We start from the raw sequence: 14,648 nt of genomic DNA, 5'->3' as shown, positions 1-14,648 counted from the left end.
ATGGTCGCCGGCGTCTTAAGAGAGGAAAGAGGTCATGAAATGTGCGAGGAAAGAAGTAAAGCATAAGGGAACAAGGATGGAAGGAAGGAGGGAAGAAAATTGATCTACTGTAATTCTCAATCGGTGGCTGTTTTTGTGCGTGTGTGTGTGTGTGTGTGTGTGTGTGTGTGTTCTATGGACGGTCCATTTTTCACGCCGATATGAGGACAGCGAAGGCAACACTCTCAGACGCTCTAATGCCGTTTTTGTTTAGCTTCTCCAAACCCCAATGACCCTGAAAACCGCAGGGGGGTTTATTCTGGGTAAGGCCTTTGAAAATCCTTCCCATCAGCCATTGCGGTGAGTTCGGGCCCCACTGCACAAGGGCAAGAAGCCCCGCAACAGTAAATCAGAGGGGTTCCTCGGAGAGACGCCGCCTGCCAACATCGTCCATGATTTCCTTGGGAGATCTGGAGCATTCCGCGCCGCAGGCCGAGGGAAACTGCGAATTCTGAGAAAGCACTTTGAAATGAGTGATGGTGCTGCGAGGAACGCCGCTTCGCTCGTATTCCAGGAAATGTTTTGTCGATCTCCCACTTTGCATCCTGCAGGTGCAGATCACAGCCACGGGTTTACTGCAGGGAGCATCGTTTAGTAGAAAAGGAAGTGGAACTGTTTACGATTATCCGATCTGCTGAAGTATCCAAAGAACTGGTTGGCTTAGTTAAAAGAGTAGAGACAGAAGGGAAGATGGAGGAAGGACAGAGGAGAGAACAAAGGATGCAAAGAGAGGAATGTAAGAGCAAAATGGACAGAAGAATAGAGGGGAAAATGAAAGGAGGGAAGAGTGCGAATGAGCGAGAAAGAGAGAGAGACTGAAGCATGAAACAAAGAGGCGAAGATGGAAAGATGGAAAGATGGAACCATCCAGGAATGATGGAAAGACAAATGGAAAAACCGAAAGAAGGAAAGTAGCCTGGGACCCAAAAATTCAGATTAGTTTCGTGCTTTCAGTTTAGTCGAAGAGCTACGAAGGTTGATTGATAAGTTCTGAGCCCAACACATGGCCAAGCATGTCAGCATCTGGGCCTAAATGTGTGTGTGTGTGTGTGTGTGTGTGTGTGCTCCCTCAGTCTGGAAAGGGTTTCATGAGGAACAGCGCCACCTACAGAAGCTCCACAGAAAGAAGAATGCCCTGATGATGATGATGATTCCCACCCATCCGGAGGGACGGCGCTGAATCCCACAGCGATGACGCACGTTTGCCTTCAATCAGAAACGTCTGCGTCTGGCTGAGCTTCACCACATTGCAAACGTCCTGTGGTGTTTACAGCCGGCAGTAAAGATAGAAAACCCAATCAATATTTGTTTCTTTTCCCGCCAAAAAAATCCCCTCCTTACTGTAAACTGTCTGGCAGCGGTTTGTCTGATTCACAAACTTGTTAAGATGACGCTGCACTTTCTCATTTCCACGACACGGCGAACTGCAAGCACCCGGCGCCAGATTACACGTCAGGCCGAGCATGTGTTTTGGGGAAAAACGAGAAACCACAAATCACCGGGGTGCTCGTGATCTGCATGTTAAAGCGGCGCAAAAGGTGAGGAGGAGGAGGGAGAGGAAGAGCGTCTGCTGGGTTTGGTTGGAGGAGTAGGATGACGACGGCGGCGGCGGCGGCGGCTACGTGAGATGGCAGATTGGCAAAAACCCCGTCAGCACATCTGTGTGGCCCTGGCAAGCCCGGCTCGGACACGGACAACTTCAAAGGCGGATCATTGGATCCAGATGTCGGGGGAGCGGCGGCGCGCCCGTGCCACGCCGCTCACTCTGCACCGCGCAAGTGTTTTTTATCAATCTGTGGCCCGCGAAGACTCGGACCTGTCGGCAAATCGTTTGTCTTTGGGAGTGGAGGAGCTGCGTCAGGTGGTCCTCCTCTCTGATCTGAGCCGGGACAAGCGTGTTGACATGGCGGGTCGGGGGATTATACACAAACTCCTAACCTGCTTTATCCCACACAGAGGCAGAAAATAAGTATTCAAACACTGTAGTTTAGTCCAACGTCTCCCCGACATTTCAGAGGGAAATCACCTGGATGGGGTTGGAATATCGGCTCACAGTACAGAGGCAGGATCCATAAATGACACCTGCACTTGAACAAGAAACACACAGACACACACACACACACACACACACTCTTCTATTTCTCATAGATCAGAGCTCGGTTTCTGCAACACGGAATCCAACTCTTTATGAAAATCAAGACCTCATTCTGGGAATCGAGGTTGTGTGTGTGTGTGTGTGTGTGTGTGTGCGTGCATGCATGTGTGTGTGTGTGTGTCTGTCTGTATTCCATGCAGCCTCAGCACATTTCCCGTGGTTTCCTTGGCTTGGTTGCTTACAGTAAGCTCTGACTGTGTCACACAGGGAACATCAGTCACACAGATCACATCTGCCAGAGTCGTCAACAGGCTACAGCTGCGGCGCTAATGAGCAATTTGAAGTCAACCTCTGTGTAGAAACGCATGTGTGAAACGTGAGCGCATTGCATTCTGGGTAGAGGCAAACTTGTCTTTTCTCAATGATATCAGAGGATGTGATAGCTTTAGCAAGTAGCTTTACTGAGCAGGAAAACGCTTGGACGCAGAGACGTAGCTAGTTTCAGCTTCTTATGTCAACAAAGTGATTTAAGAGAGTAGCTTTCCTGCAGTTCGACGACTTTAAATCATGAGTAGCTTGTAGCTTAGTCAGCTACATGTTTTGGTCAGACACCTTTGAGAGTCTGGTGGCCCACAGACGTCACCAAAGTCTGCTCTCAGAAGGCCACTCAAAGGGTTTAGGCCACCATTGATTACTGACTCCGCCCATTGATATCTGGCCCCGCCCACTGAGAAGCTCCAGGTACAGATCTCCAGACGGGAGAGAGTATCGATACAAGGGTTGTCATTGCAAACCCGTTGCAGGCTTGGGGGATATGAAGGATATCGTTTCAAAGGAGTGACTTCAGCGTCTGGCCGGTTCTCCAGGCCGTAATGCAGCACGTTGGCCTCGGGTCCTGGAGCTGGAGAGAAACCCGACACTGGAGCGCTGCTTCCCATAGATTGTATCGCAGCCTCTGCAGCATTTTGCGCTGAGCTTGCTTCTTCCCTTCTGCTTTTGATGGCTTTCTCCGCTCAGACGTCTCCCCGCCGGCTCGCCACATATCTTTAAGAACAAGTGCAGCGGTCGCCTCAGTGTCCTCAGACTGATAGCAAAGTGGGTCAGCATGTGAAAGCCGAGCAGGAGAGGAGAGCTACCAGATTAAAAGAGAGAGAGAGAGTATCGTGTACACACTTTAGTGAAAATATCACTAGAAATACATAAGTTGATACTTTATAGCCCACATATTGATCCAGTCTGATTTGGCCTCATGTCTTTCCATTGTGAGGACATTTCACTTATTTAGGCCTCATGTTTTCCCAATCATGTATTTCCATGAGCCAAATACAGTATTGAACAGAAATGGAACCACTGTTTGTATAAAAGGCCATAGACGACATCAATGTGGATTGTTTGAAAATAGCATGACGTTTCCTGATATTAAGAATATGTAAGAAATGATCAGTACAAAAAAATCTAAGTCAATATTTAGAAAATGAAAAATTACTAAAATTACATAAATGTATTTAATTACAAAATAATTAATGATAATCAAATCCATACATGACAGAATAGTGAGGTGAATACCTGCTGACAGGAAGATGAGGAGTGACTGCACAGATGTTCTCTCCATGCTGCTGCTTTCTCTTCAAATCATAATATCTCTTACTAACGCATGTTTTTTTTATTTCAGGATCTGGATGAAGATAAAGACAGACGAGCTTTGTGAAGCACGAAAAGAAAATTGTTGAGTTTTTTGGCTGGGAGAGATTTGTGTTGATAAGATGTGTGTGTGTGTGTGTGTGTGTGTGTGTGTGTGTGTGTGTGTGTCTGCCTGTGCATCTCTGCTGCTCCTCTGTAGCCTCGGGGGCCCGCTGAGGTTTGCTGGGTGGTAGACCTGTCACCAGCCTCTGGAGACACACAGGTACTGGATACACACTGCATACATCTCTACCACACACACACACACACACACACACACACACACACACACATGTACACACACACACACGTACACACACTTTTCTTCTCTCTATAGAAGTTGGAAGCAGGCCAGCGCTGCAGGGTTGGGAGTGTCTGAGTAACATGACATCATCAGGCGGCCGGGTGCGTGTGTTTTTATTCACACTGCCTTCCTCAGCTCGCTTGTGCTTCACCTCTCACACACACACACACACGTTTGCTCTGTTGTGATCTGCAGGAAACGCAGGCCGGCGATGAAACCTGGCAAAAACCTGGAAGGACAATCGGATCCCTGATTTTCCACACAGAGGTCAAAGGTCAGAGTTACCAGGTTAAACAAACCAATTTACACCCAACCAACTGATCTGATCCCTTAGATTATTGACCATTTACAAAATTGTGTTTCCATTTATGGAGGTTTTAGGAATGGAAGTTAGCGATGATCCTGACTGGGATTCTATTCTCTCCAGCTGCTTCCAGAACATTCTCATTCCTTTTCGGGAACAATTTAATTGAAATCTTTGTCTTTTGATCTGAAACAAGGTCGGAATCAACCCAAAGATCACATTTTATAATTGAAAACCTTGTAATCTGCCATGTAAGTCTGCAAAACACAACAGTATGTCATCATTTAATTATACTTCAGTACTTTAGGAGACGTACTTTGTTACTTCAATCACTCAGAGGGAAACTCCGAGCCGAGCAGCCATCTGTGCTTCATATGGCCCGTGACTCAGGAAGCCCAACCTCAACAAATGTAACGGCACATTTTATGAACCTGAACATCGCTTGGACCACAGTTCCTCCACATCCCCCCCAGGTCCACGTTCTGGAGCAACCAAAACAAGACGGGAAGCTATCAGCCTCCGATCCGAAACCTATAAAGGCCCGTGTTTGGTTTGGAAGGTCCCGCTATTTGAATGGCTCTCTTTCAGGTGCGTAGGCTGCAGAAACAAAACGGCCCACCTTCTTTCCGTCGCGCCTGATGTCACGTGACACCCGATACAGAGCAAAGGTCAAGGGCAAAGGCTCATGGGAGAGGGGGGGGGGGGAGATCTCAGGAGGAGGAAGAAAAGTCTCACAGCGCCTCCAGGAGAAGAAAGGATCCGAAATCCGATGCGTGAAGCCGTTGCGGGACACAAACTATCGGACGAGTCAAGATAATCAGTGGTGTTTAACGGGAATGAGAAGTCTCCCCGGCTGAGCGCTCACGCTCACACACACACACACACAAACACACACACACACACACACACTCTAGACAGGAATATGAGCCTGTCTTTGCCTCCGTGCCTGCAGGCCTGTTTACTAAACACAAAAACATGCTGATGCTCGGACATATTTCCATATCTGCCAAAACATCTTGTAACTTATGGCTGCTTTGTCCTCTGTAACGCCGGACGCCGACCTCGCCGAGTCGTAAAATAACCACAAGTCCATCCGAGTGCGGTTTGCTTAGAGTGGGACGTTTTACTGGCCTTCTTTTACAGCACTAAGCACAAATATTTAGTGCTAAAGCAAGAGAAAGACACAGCGAGCAGAGGGGAGCGAGTTCACCTTCAGGGACCCATCCTCAGTTTGCACCACGCTCGTTACATGGGACAAATCTGGATCCAGGGAATGTGGACAGATTTAGTTTCCGGTAATGACTGTGATCTGGAATTTCCACTGTGAGACGCGTGTCTGTTTCCAATCCAGAGCAGGAGTTGGAGGAGTTATTTTGGGTAGAAACTGTGGTTAATTAATAAAAAATAAAAAAAAGTCAAAGGTACAAAGACTTCCCAAGGAGGTTTGTGGAGAGAAACCAACAATCAGGGAGTTTAAAGTTTGATCTCACGAGCAGCTAATGACATCCTGAAGCTCCAAACTCAGCCCTTTGAACCGATGGACCTTATGATTCTGGATCAGGTCTGGATCCATTCACAGGCTACGGTGCACAGAGAAAGGAATAGAATAGAAGAAAGGGAGGATTTGAGGATACAAGCTTATTTATTTGTTAAATGTTGTATAAAAGACAGAAGGAGGGAGAATGGAAGACGGAACAATCAGGAAAAGGGGGAGGACAGGAAGAGCAGAAAGAGAGAGAATCTGGAGAGAGACTGGAGGAGGAAGATGAGGAGGAGGAGGAGGAGGAAGAAGAGGTGACTCGTATTTGATCTGAGATGTAAATTCTGTGGCCAAGCTGAAGGAGGCAGAGGCAGAAAGAAGGAAGGAAGGAAAGGATGCAAAGCAACAAGGAAGAACCGGAGCAAATGAAACATTGAAAGTTGTAACTAACCACCGGGTTTTACATACAGCAGAATTCCCAGAATGGAAGTCCTGTAGTACCTGGGAATAGCAGCATTCCAGTACAACAATGAAGTGAATGTACTCAGAAACTCTTCTGCTCCTTTTCATACGTGTTCATATTGAAGAATCAATCTCCACCTTTGTTTTTGGCGTGTTTGAATGAGGAGGAGGAGGAGGAAGAGGAGGAAGAGGAGGAAGAGGGGGAGGCTCGCTCATTGAGGAGCATCATGTCGTATCTGGCAGATCTGGAGACATGCCAGCACCCGCCCTGCGGAATCAGCATCTCGGCGCACGGAGTTGACAAGTGCGCCACCCCCCCTCCTCCTCCTCCTCCTCCTCCTCCTCCCTCCTCCTCCTCCCCCTCCTCCTCTGCCCCCCCCTCCCCCCTGCACGGTGTTTGACAGACTCATCGTTACGGGCTTCGCCTCTGGCTGTTTCTTTTTTAAAAGCCAAGCTCAAAGCCACAGATTATACATTCTGCTCACCAGCCGTGCGGGTAGAGCAGCGTGCAGAGCGCCGAGCACAGAGCGGAGCCCGGACGCGCTTCTTTCCTCCCAGCCGCATTTTGGAGACCAGCAGCTTTGCGCGTAAACGGCACCGGGCATCACTCAGGAAGAGGAGCAGAGACGCGCTGACGGAGATATTTTCATCTTAGATTTGATTTGATTTTCTACATTTCCACATCTTTGCTGAGATCCTGTGCGGTTTGCAGCGGGGGAGGAGGGCGCAGATCGAGTGAGCGGTGGATTGGGAGCATCGGATGCGGTGACATTTTGAGGACTTTCCGCGCACGCCAGGGACCGACGGAAGGCACCTGTGGATGCACCGGAGCCCCCTGCGCCGGATGTTTGGGCTCGTTGGATTCACAGCATAATCGAGTTGATAATCGTCGCGGTTTCGCCCCCCGAACACAGCAGCCCGCCCCCGTTTCACACACACACACACGCGCACACACACACGCACAGACGCTATGCCGCTGACTCCCCGCGTCCCCCTGCCGCCGCCGCTTCTCCCGCTGCTCTTGCTCGCCATCACCGGCTGCGGCTCGTCCTACGTGCCGTGCGAGCCGTGCGACGACAAGGCCCTGTCCATGTGCCCGCCGGTGCCGGTGGGCTGCCAGCTGGTGAAGGAGCCCGGCTGCGGCTGCTGCGTCACGTGCGCGCTCGAGGAGGGCCAAGCGTGCGGCGTGTACACCGGGCCGTGCACGCGCGGCCTCCGGTGCCTGCCGAAGAACGGCGAGGAGAAGCCGCTGCACGCGCTCCTGCACGGCCGCGGCGTGTGCAGGAACGAGAAGCTGTACAAGCTGCTGCATCCGAACAAGGGTAGGTAGACCTCTGACCTTTGACCCCGACACACACAATTACATCTGCTAACTGAAGCTTTGATTGAGGCTCTAAAATATTCCTGGAAAGTTTCCTTCGTTATTTCTCCCAAACTCCTTAACAGGCTTAATTAGCAATGTGACTAAAATCCCACTTGTGTTGTACATTACGGTGGTAGACAGGGCCGGCTTCTGTATTTCGCGGCCCCTGGGTCGATAGTGAACCAGCCCCCCCCCCCCCCCTTACATATTCCACATTTTCTAAATGCAAACACTCAGGAAATAACAGAATAATAGATAAGTACAGAAAGTGAGTCAGAAAACGAGAAGTTTGATGAACTTGGTCGTCACGAGATGAGAGGCTGTACTGATGTTAGAATACAATGTTAATATGCTTTTAATATTACCATTGGATGGTTTTGTGGCAACACCACATTACTAAATGGATTGTGACACTGAGTGAAAACAAGGCCGAGATACAAGGTTTCTACCCGACAACAGCCTGCTTTATGACTTTATCTGCAGCTTTAACTCCAGTAATCAGATGAAAGGTGTATTGTAGCGTTTGTCTCTGAAATTTCACGGACAAGAAGCAGAAAGTACTTCAGTCTAATTTAGAGGTGTTTGTACTTGACTACATAGCAAATGTACTGAAGGACCCTGGTTTAACTAACAAGCTCTCTGGTGCAAAGAAATCACAAACAGCTGGATAAAGATGTTGCTATTCCCTTGTCAATGAAGGAATTTTAATGAAGCCCACAAGTCACACTCTCTCTCACACACACAAACACACACACACTCTGAGCCAGTGCTGCCATAGCAAATGAAACAAGCGATACACTTATCTGATCTGACACACATAAGGTCCATCCTGTCCAAAACACAACGTCGCTTTGAGAAGAACTTGTTGTCTGAAACGTTTTACATTAATCTCGCTATAATAACCTGATTTTACCGCTTCATTCATAGAAATGGGCTGAAATCTGAGTTCAGGTACGTTTTCCCTCTCCTGCCTCGCCGCTCTAAGGCTTCAGGAGACGCCGATGTGGGTCGAGACGCAACCGCCTCTAAGCTGGGTTGACACCTGTCATTACCGAGGCCCGCGACTCAGAAGCCCCCCCACGCTTCCACCCGTGAACCCTGTCAACGAGCGGCGCGGAGTGCCGATCAACTTGTCATCTGTGGCTTGAGAAGGCCCGGCGGGGGCTGCGAGCTGTAAATCAGTAGGTTCTCGTGTGAGTGGCCCATCGCCTCGGGGCCCCCGGCCAACATAAAACAGCCAAGATTACAGGCGCTGCTCCGTCAGGCTACTCGTTGGCTCCTTTCATCGAGGGACAGTCACAAAGTCTGCTGGGGAGACACTTGATGAGCCAGATTGCGCTCGTGGCTCTCGTCTCTGAACGATCCATTCCAGTTGTGTGTCCCATGTTTTATCCATTGCGTTCATCTTTTCCCCCGCGGACATTTCTCTGTCCATCAGGAGCGATCAACTCCTATATTTAAGTAAAATGATCAGTTCCACAACTAAGCTGCTCTAAAATAGAGCAGTTTAGTCGATTGGTTGGGTTTTTGGTTGGGTTCATCTCTGGATGTACTTGAGTACATTTTCCCCACCTGGCCACTGTCCTGGCCTCTCTTCCTCTTTGTCTCTCCTCTTCTCCTCCCTCTCTCTCTCTCTCTCTCTCCCCCTCCCTCCCTCGCTCCCAGTTTCACCCCCGGTATTTTTTGCAGATCCCACTTCTGCAAACATCTCTTGGACGCTCGAGCCGCTCTGGAAACACAAATAATCTCTCCGCTCGTGTTAAACCTCAGCGGGCTCGAGCCAAACAACCGCAGTTTTTCTGGCTAAGTAGCATCAAACTGAAGCCCAGTAGAAGAAGAAAAAAAGGGCAAAGGTAATCGAAGGAGGAAGCTGACACTGCAAAAAAATAACAAACAATCTGTCCATAATTCTGACATATTCTCATTGACACTGCATTATATAGTCTGGAATTTGCATTGATGAGTGCCAGAACTACAGCCAGTTAGACAAACCCAAAGATGCCCAACGGCTCTGAAAGCTTTATTCCGATTGGTCCTTCCTGTGGAACATCATGTCATTATGTCATCGTCATGTTGGACACACCCACCAACTACGAGGCTCTACAGCACCTGGATGTGTGTGGAGTAGAACGCTGACCCCCAGCACCCAGGCTCCTCCGGTGAGGTCACACATTCCCAGTCTATTCCCGCAATATTCCTGTAGGTTCTCATTCTGGAATTCCCAAATTTTTGCCGCATTCCCTTCGCTATCCCCAAAATTGCAGGCAAATCCATGGAAAGAGAGTGGATGAGCGTATTTGCTGCACGTTAAAGCACTGCAGAGCTTTCAAACGGGGAATGTGCAAAATCTGTGTCATAGAAAAGACAAGACTTAACCTCAGGACTGAAGATGATGACTTTTTTTGCAGTGTGGTGCGGCGGCTGTGTGTAACCATACAGAGTTATCTATAGACTACCTTAAAGCCAAACAAAAATAGCCACAAATCATTGACATTTACAGTACGTCAAGTTTTGCCAGTCAGCCAATTTGCACTCCTAAAAATGGCTCCTTTGGCCCCGCCCAGCCAGATAATTCCATCCTTCGTCGTGGAGAAACACTTCCACAACCCCAAATCTGCACTTCATCTCCCCCCTTTCCCTTTCCTCCCTTTCCCACACTGTCCTCCTTTTCCCACTCCCACTCCCACTCCCGCTCCCCATCGCCTGGCTCCCCGCCAGCCCCGCGTCTCCTGGCCGCGCTGCAGGCTGTGCAGTGATTCAGCAGAATGCGGGCTGGGTGGATGTGGGTTACCAATCCCCCCTCGTCTGTCCTCCCCGTCAGCCACATTCTGGGTTAAGTCCCCGTTTCCTGATGGTTGCACACGTCTGTCCGCGCTCCCGCTGTCAAACGCAGGCATGCCGCTAAATTCGTGTGCACACAAGACGTTTCACCCTCTGGCATTTTAGACAAATCCTATCAATCTCCCACTGTTTCTGTTTCAAGATTCATGATTTGAGGGAAGAAGAGAGAAATATCCTAACCGTCCAGAAATGACTTAATATGTAACTATAATCAATACATATTCTGTTAATAAGTCTATAGAAAGGTTACAACCATTTGATTTGAGAAAAATGGTGATAAAATCATTTTTATGGGCGGGAAAAAATGAAAAATCCAACTTGATTGCCTCCATAGAGACAAGAAAACAGAACTGTGTGACAGAGAGAAGACCAGAAAGCAATTTTTACGTATTTTGAATGCAGAATTTGAATCTGCACAACTCCAACAGTCTCCAGATGAATGCAGTGGGAGGGAAGGAGACATGAAGACAAACTGAAGGAACAGGACTGTCTCTGTAGGATCCACACGTCTCACAGAGTCAACACCAGGAAAACTGACAGACGCCATCAGTCAGCGCTGGTCAGATTAGACGAGTGCGAGGATTAGCAAGTGAGGACTTGATTGGACTTAAAGCGGCTGCTTATCTTCCTTCTCTTTTCTCCGGAGGACAAAAAAATGTTTCAGCAGGAAAGCCAGAGCAGAGGGAATCTCTTCATTCTTCCAAGAAGCTGTCATTAAGGAGCAGAGCCTGGATGAGACCCATGACGTCACTGCTGTCGTGATTCTCATCTTCATCATCTGGTCGCGGAGGGTTTAAGGATCATGTGCAGTGACCTCGTTTCAACCGCTCCGCTGGTAGATTAGCGATCGCGTCAGAACGTTACGTGTAGTATTTGCAGAAGCGTGTACGTGACACAGCAGCAGAAACGGGCCAATGGTGGCTTAGGAACGCATCCTGAGCTGAAGCCAGGGCCCGGCCGGTCTTCTCTTGTCACTGTGGCGGATGAGGGCGGGGCGGGGGTGAGGGTGGGGCCGGGGCCGGGGTGAGGGGCGAGCGCTGAGGTTTTTTGTGCAACTCCTGGAAGTGGAGCGGGGAGCTGTATTTTTGCAAGGCTCAGATGAAAGATGTGTGTACATCAGGGTTCCTCGGGGGCTGGGACCCAAAATGGACTGCGGCTGTTGCTGGTGGCTCGCCACATGACAAGTGTAATAGCATGTTTTCATGAGCTCGGGTGCCAGGGTGAGACTAAATATCTCATTTAGGTCACTGGCTATAAAAGTTCTCAAACCCCTGGTCTGCATATACCCCAAACTGGCAACCTGACTTGCCATAAATGTAGCCTGTGTTGTCCTTTATGTCAACACGTCCAATCTGAAGCTGGCCAGTAGCCACTAACGGGCCTAAATAAGCCTGGAGCTGCTGCAGTGAAATCATCACATCGTGCAGTGACGTTTCCACAATCCAGTGCAGACTTTTATGAAGTGTGCAGGGCTGGAAAGTAACAAAGCACGTTTGCACAAGTGCTGCATTTAAAAGGAGCATTTCAGCTTCTAACCTCACTAAGTCACTGTTTCAGAGGGAAATATTGCTCTTATTTATATTTCATATGCGATAAATCCAAACTGGAGACAAACCTGACAGGAAAGAGACTTTAGCTCTGGATACTTGCGTGTTTGTTGCGTGTTCTGCAACATGAGACCTCTTTTCCTTTATAAACCTCTTGAAGCATTTACAACATCGACCTAAAAAACAAGTCTTAATTTGCAGGGTAATTGCCACATTACAGACTGTATAATTAGCTTTCTGCTGATTTTATAACCCACAGAACATGTTTAACCCCACGTTTGCAGGTCGTTTCATCACTTTGTTCCACATTTAAACCACCTCAATATCCAGAGATGTCAGGAATCAGCCGACTAAGACTCTCCGTCTCTCTGTCCCCGCCTCTGTTAGACGGAGAATCCCGCGATGACGCCATGCTGCCCCAGACCAAGGTGCCCTTATACGGCAGAGACCACATCAGCAGCCGCAAGGCCAAAGCCATGAAGCAGGCCAAGGACCGCACCAAGCAGCTGGCCAGGCTGGGGCCCACCAGCAACCTGGACTACCTGCCGCTCACCCTGGACAAGCTGCAGCCCGAGTTCGTAAGTGACGCACAGACGAGACAAACCCACGTTGTGAGTAATCGTCCACACACTCATATCTGTGTCTTTGTGTGTGTGTGTGTGTTCTGATCAGGGTCCGTGCAGGAGAAGGCTGGATAACGTGATCCAGAGCATGAAGGACACGTCTCGGGTCCTGCCTCTGTCCCTGCACATTCCCAACTGCGACAAGAAGGGCTTCTTCAAACGCAAACAGGTATGAGGTCGTCCTCGTCCCCTGTCTCTCACTCTGTCCTCAGACAAAGGGGACAAATGTCTCAACCCTGGGAATCCTGCTTTGAGGTTCAGTCCTCATTTTCGGCTCGTGATCTGATCACATAAAGGCTTTGAGGAGGTTTTTATGAAACGCAAACAAAATTCCAGGAGAACATGCAGGGGTTTACTGATAAGTTCTGAGCCTTTTATGAGCAATTGTTTGACCTGCTCGTCTGACTCCTCCCACACAAAGAAAGCTGGACAAAATCGCTCCAGCAAGCAGTGACGAGTTAGAAGATTCAGTCAGGAAATAAGTGCAACTCCTCTTGATTTAAAGCTCAGAACTTATCAATCAGGCCTTTTACTGCCATTTGAAACCTAGATGAAGTTTTCTAGCATTTTCCAGTATTTGTATTTTATTTGTCCAAAATGGTGGAAATGCTGTAAAAAATCATGAACATTGATTTGCGTCTGCAGTGTAAGCCGTCGCGCGGTCGGAAGCGGGGGATCTGCTGGTGTGTGGATCGCTTCGGAGTGAAGATCCCTGACATCAACTACACGGGAGGAGACCTGCAGTGCAAAGAGCTGGACAGCCACAGCAACAGCAACGAATGAGAGCCGGGCGCCGCGCCGTCGCCATCGCGGCCGCCATCTCCTCTACTTCTCAAACCTGCCAATTAAGCTAGCGCAATTAATGACTGCCAATCAGGTAAAAACAAAAACAAAAAACGTGGCACAAACACTTATTCGTGCGGTCAGATGTGATGGACTGACTGTCGGAGCCAAAGTGAAAAAGCTCACCGGAGGCCTCTTTGTATTGACGCAACACAATTTGGCGAGAAAGTGAACTTTGGCTCCCCCTGTTGATCACGTCTGAGATTTTACTGATGCCTCGTCTCTTTATATCCATAGATCATAGAAAATTCTATATATTTGTATGTGATACTGATAACATGTTGTGTACTGAGTCAGAGTGGCACGTTATATTCAGTATGTATCCATGAATTTACTCCAAGACAAGACATGTTTGAAATGTGGCTCAAGGTCAGGATAGTCTCCGTGTTTTTGCCATTTTGACGAGAATGATGTGAATTCTCGAGGAGTTTGTCTTTGCGGTGCACTTAGCCATATCTGTAGCTCGTTGTTCCCGTCACTGCCACATGAGCCTCGCACGCTTCTTGACTCATCCGCCGGATAAAGGCGGATTGCGTTTGAATTGTCCTTCCTGCGCTGTCGTCTCGAGCCGCACGCCGATCGATCCAACTCGCGCTTCATCTCAACACGCTCAAACTCAGCGTCTAATGCTGTCATTGATTTGGACAAATGAGATATGTGGATTTGACTCAAACGACCCAAACGCTGGAGCCATCTCTTGACCCCCGTAGTACCGAGTGTGGCCACTGGGTCGGCGCTGTTCCGTCGGGAGAGTCGCGTGGGATCGATTCTTGCAACCGCGATTTTAGCTCTCGCAAACTCTCTCCTATAAACACATGATAAGGATAGGTGTGTGTGTATGTACGTGTGTGTGTGTGTGTGTGTGTGTACGTGTGTGTACTGTACGTGCCAGGCTGCACCCTTAAGTTCTCAACTTCAGCTGAAATTCACTCGTATGAAAAAGGCAAGCCTGGCGAACACAAACACAAACGCGGGGGACTTTTGCATAGCATTTGCGTGGGAGATGAGGGATGTCCCTGCCAAAACAGGCAAATCTGTCGCCGCGGTGACCGGCCCTCGGGTGGAGG

The 14,648-nt window shown here is 48.9% G+C and overlaps 1 protein-coding gene across 1 annotated transcript; it reads left to right on the top strand.

Moving 5' to 3' along the window:
- The first annotated feature begins 6,769 nt into the window (after window positions 1–6,769).
- On the top strand, window positions 6,770–14,508 carry igfbp5a (insulin-like growth factor binding protein 5a). The gene is made up of 4 exons (XM_076155239.1): window positions 6,770–7,686; window positions 12,503–12,693; window positions 12,788–12,907; window positions 13,384–14,508. The coding sequence occupies exons 1-4, from the start codon at window positions 7,335–7,337 to the stop codon at window positions 13,519–13,521; spliced, it is 801 nt and encodes a 266-aa protein (XP_076011354.1). The 5' UTR covers window positions 6,770–7,334; the 3' UTR covers window positions 13,522–14,508.
- The last annotated feature ends 140 nt before the right edge of the window (window positions 14,509–14,648 follow it).

The sequence above is a fragment of the Genypterus blacodes genome, unplaced genomic scaffold (assembly GCF_046128005.1).
Source record: "Genypterus blacodes isolate CSIRO-AG114 ecotype Tasmania unplaced genomic scaffold, CSIRO-AGI_Gbla_v1 ptg000066l_1, whole genome shotgun sequence".
In the NCBI taxonomy this organism is placed as follows: domain Eukaryota; kingdom Metazoa; phylum Chordata; class Actinopteri; order Ophidiiformes; family Ophidiidae; genus Genypterus; species Genypterus blacodes.
Note: the sequence above shows the minus strand (reverse complement) of the source record. Positions and strands in the feature narration are given on the sequence as shown.

Coding starts and splice junctions, on each gene's coding strand:
- igfbp5a (XM_076155239.1), top strand. CDS start 7,335: ATGCCGCTGACTCCCCGCGTCCCCCTGCCGCCGCCGCTTCTCCCGCTG. Junction 7,687..12,502: donor GCTGCTGCATCCGAACAAGG/GTAGGTAGACCT, acceptor CGCCTCTGTTAG/ACGGAGAATCCCGCGATGAC. Junction 12,694..12,787: donor ACAAGCTGCAGCCCGAGTTC/GTAAGTGACGCA, acceptor TGTTCTGATCAG/GGTCCGTGCAGGAGAAGGCT.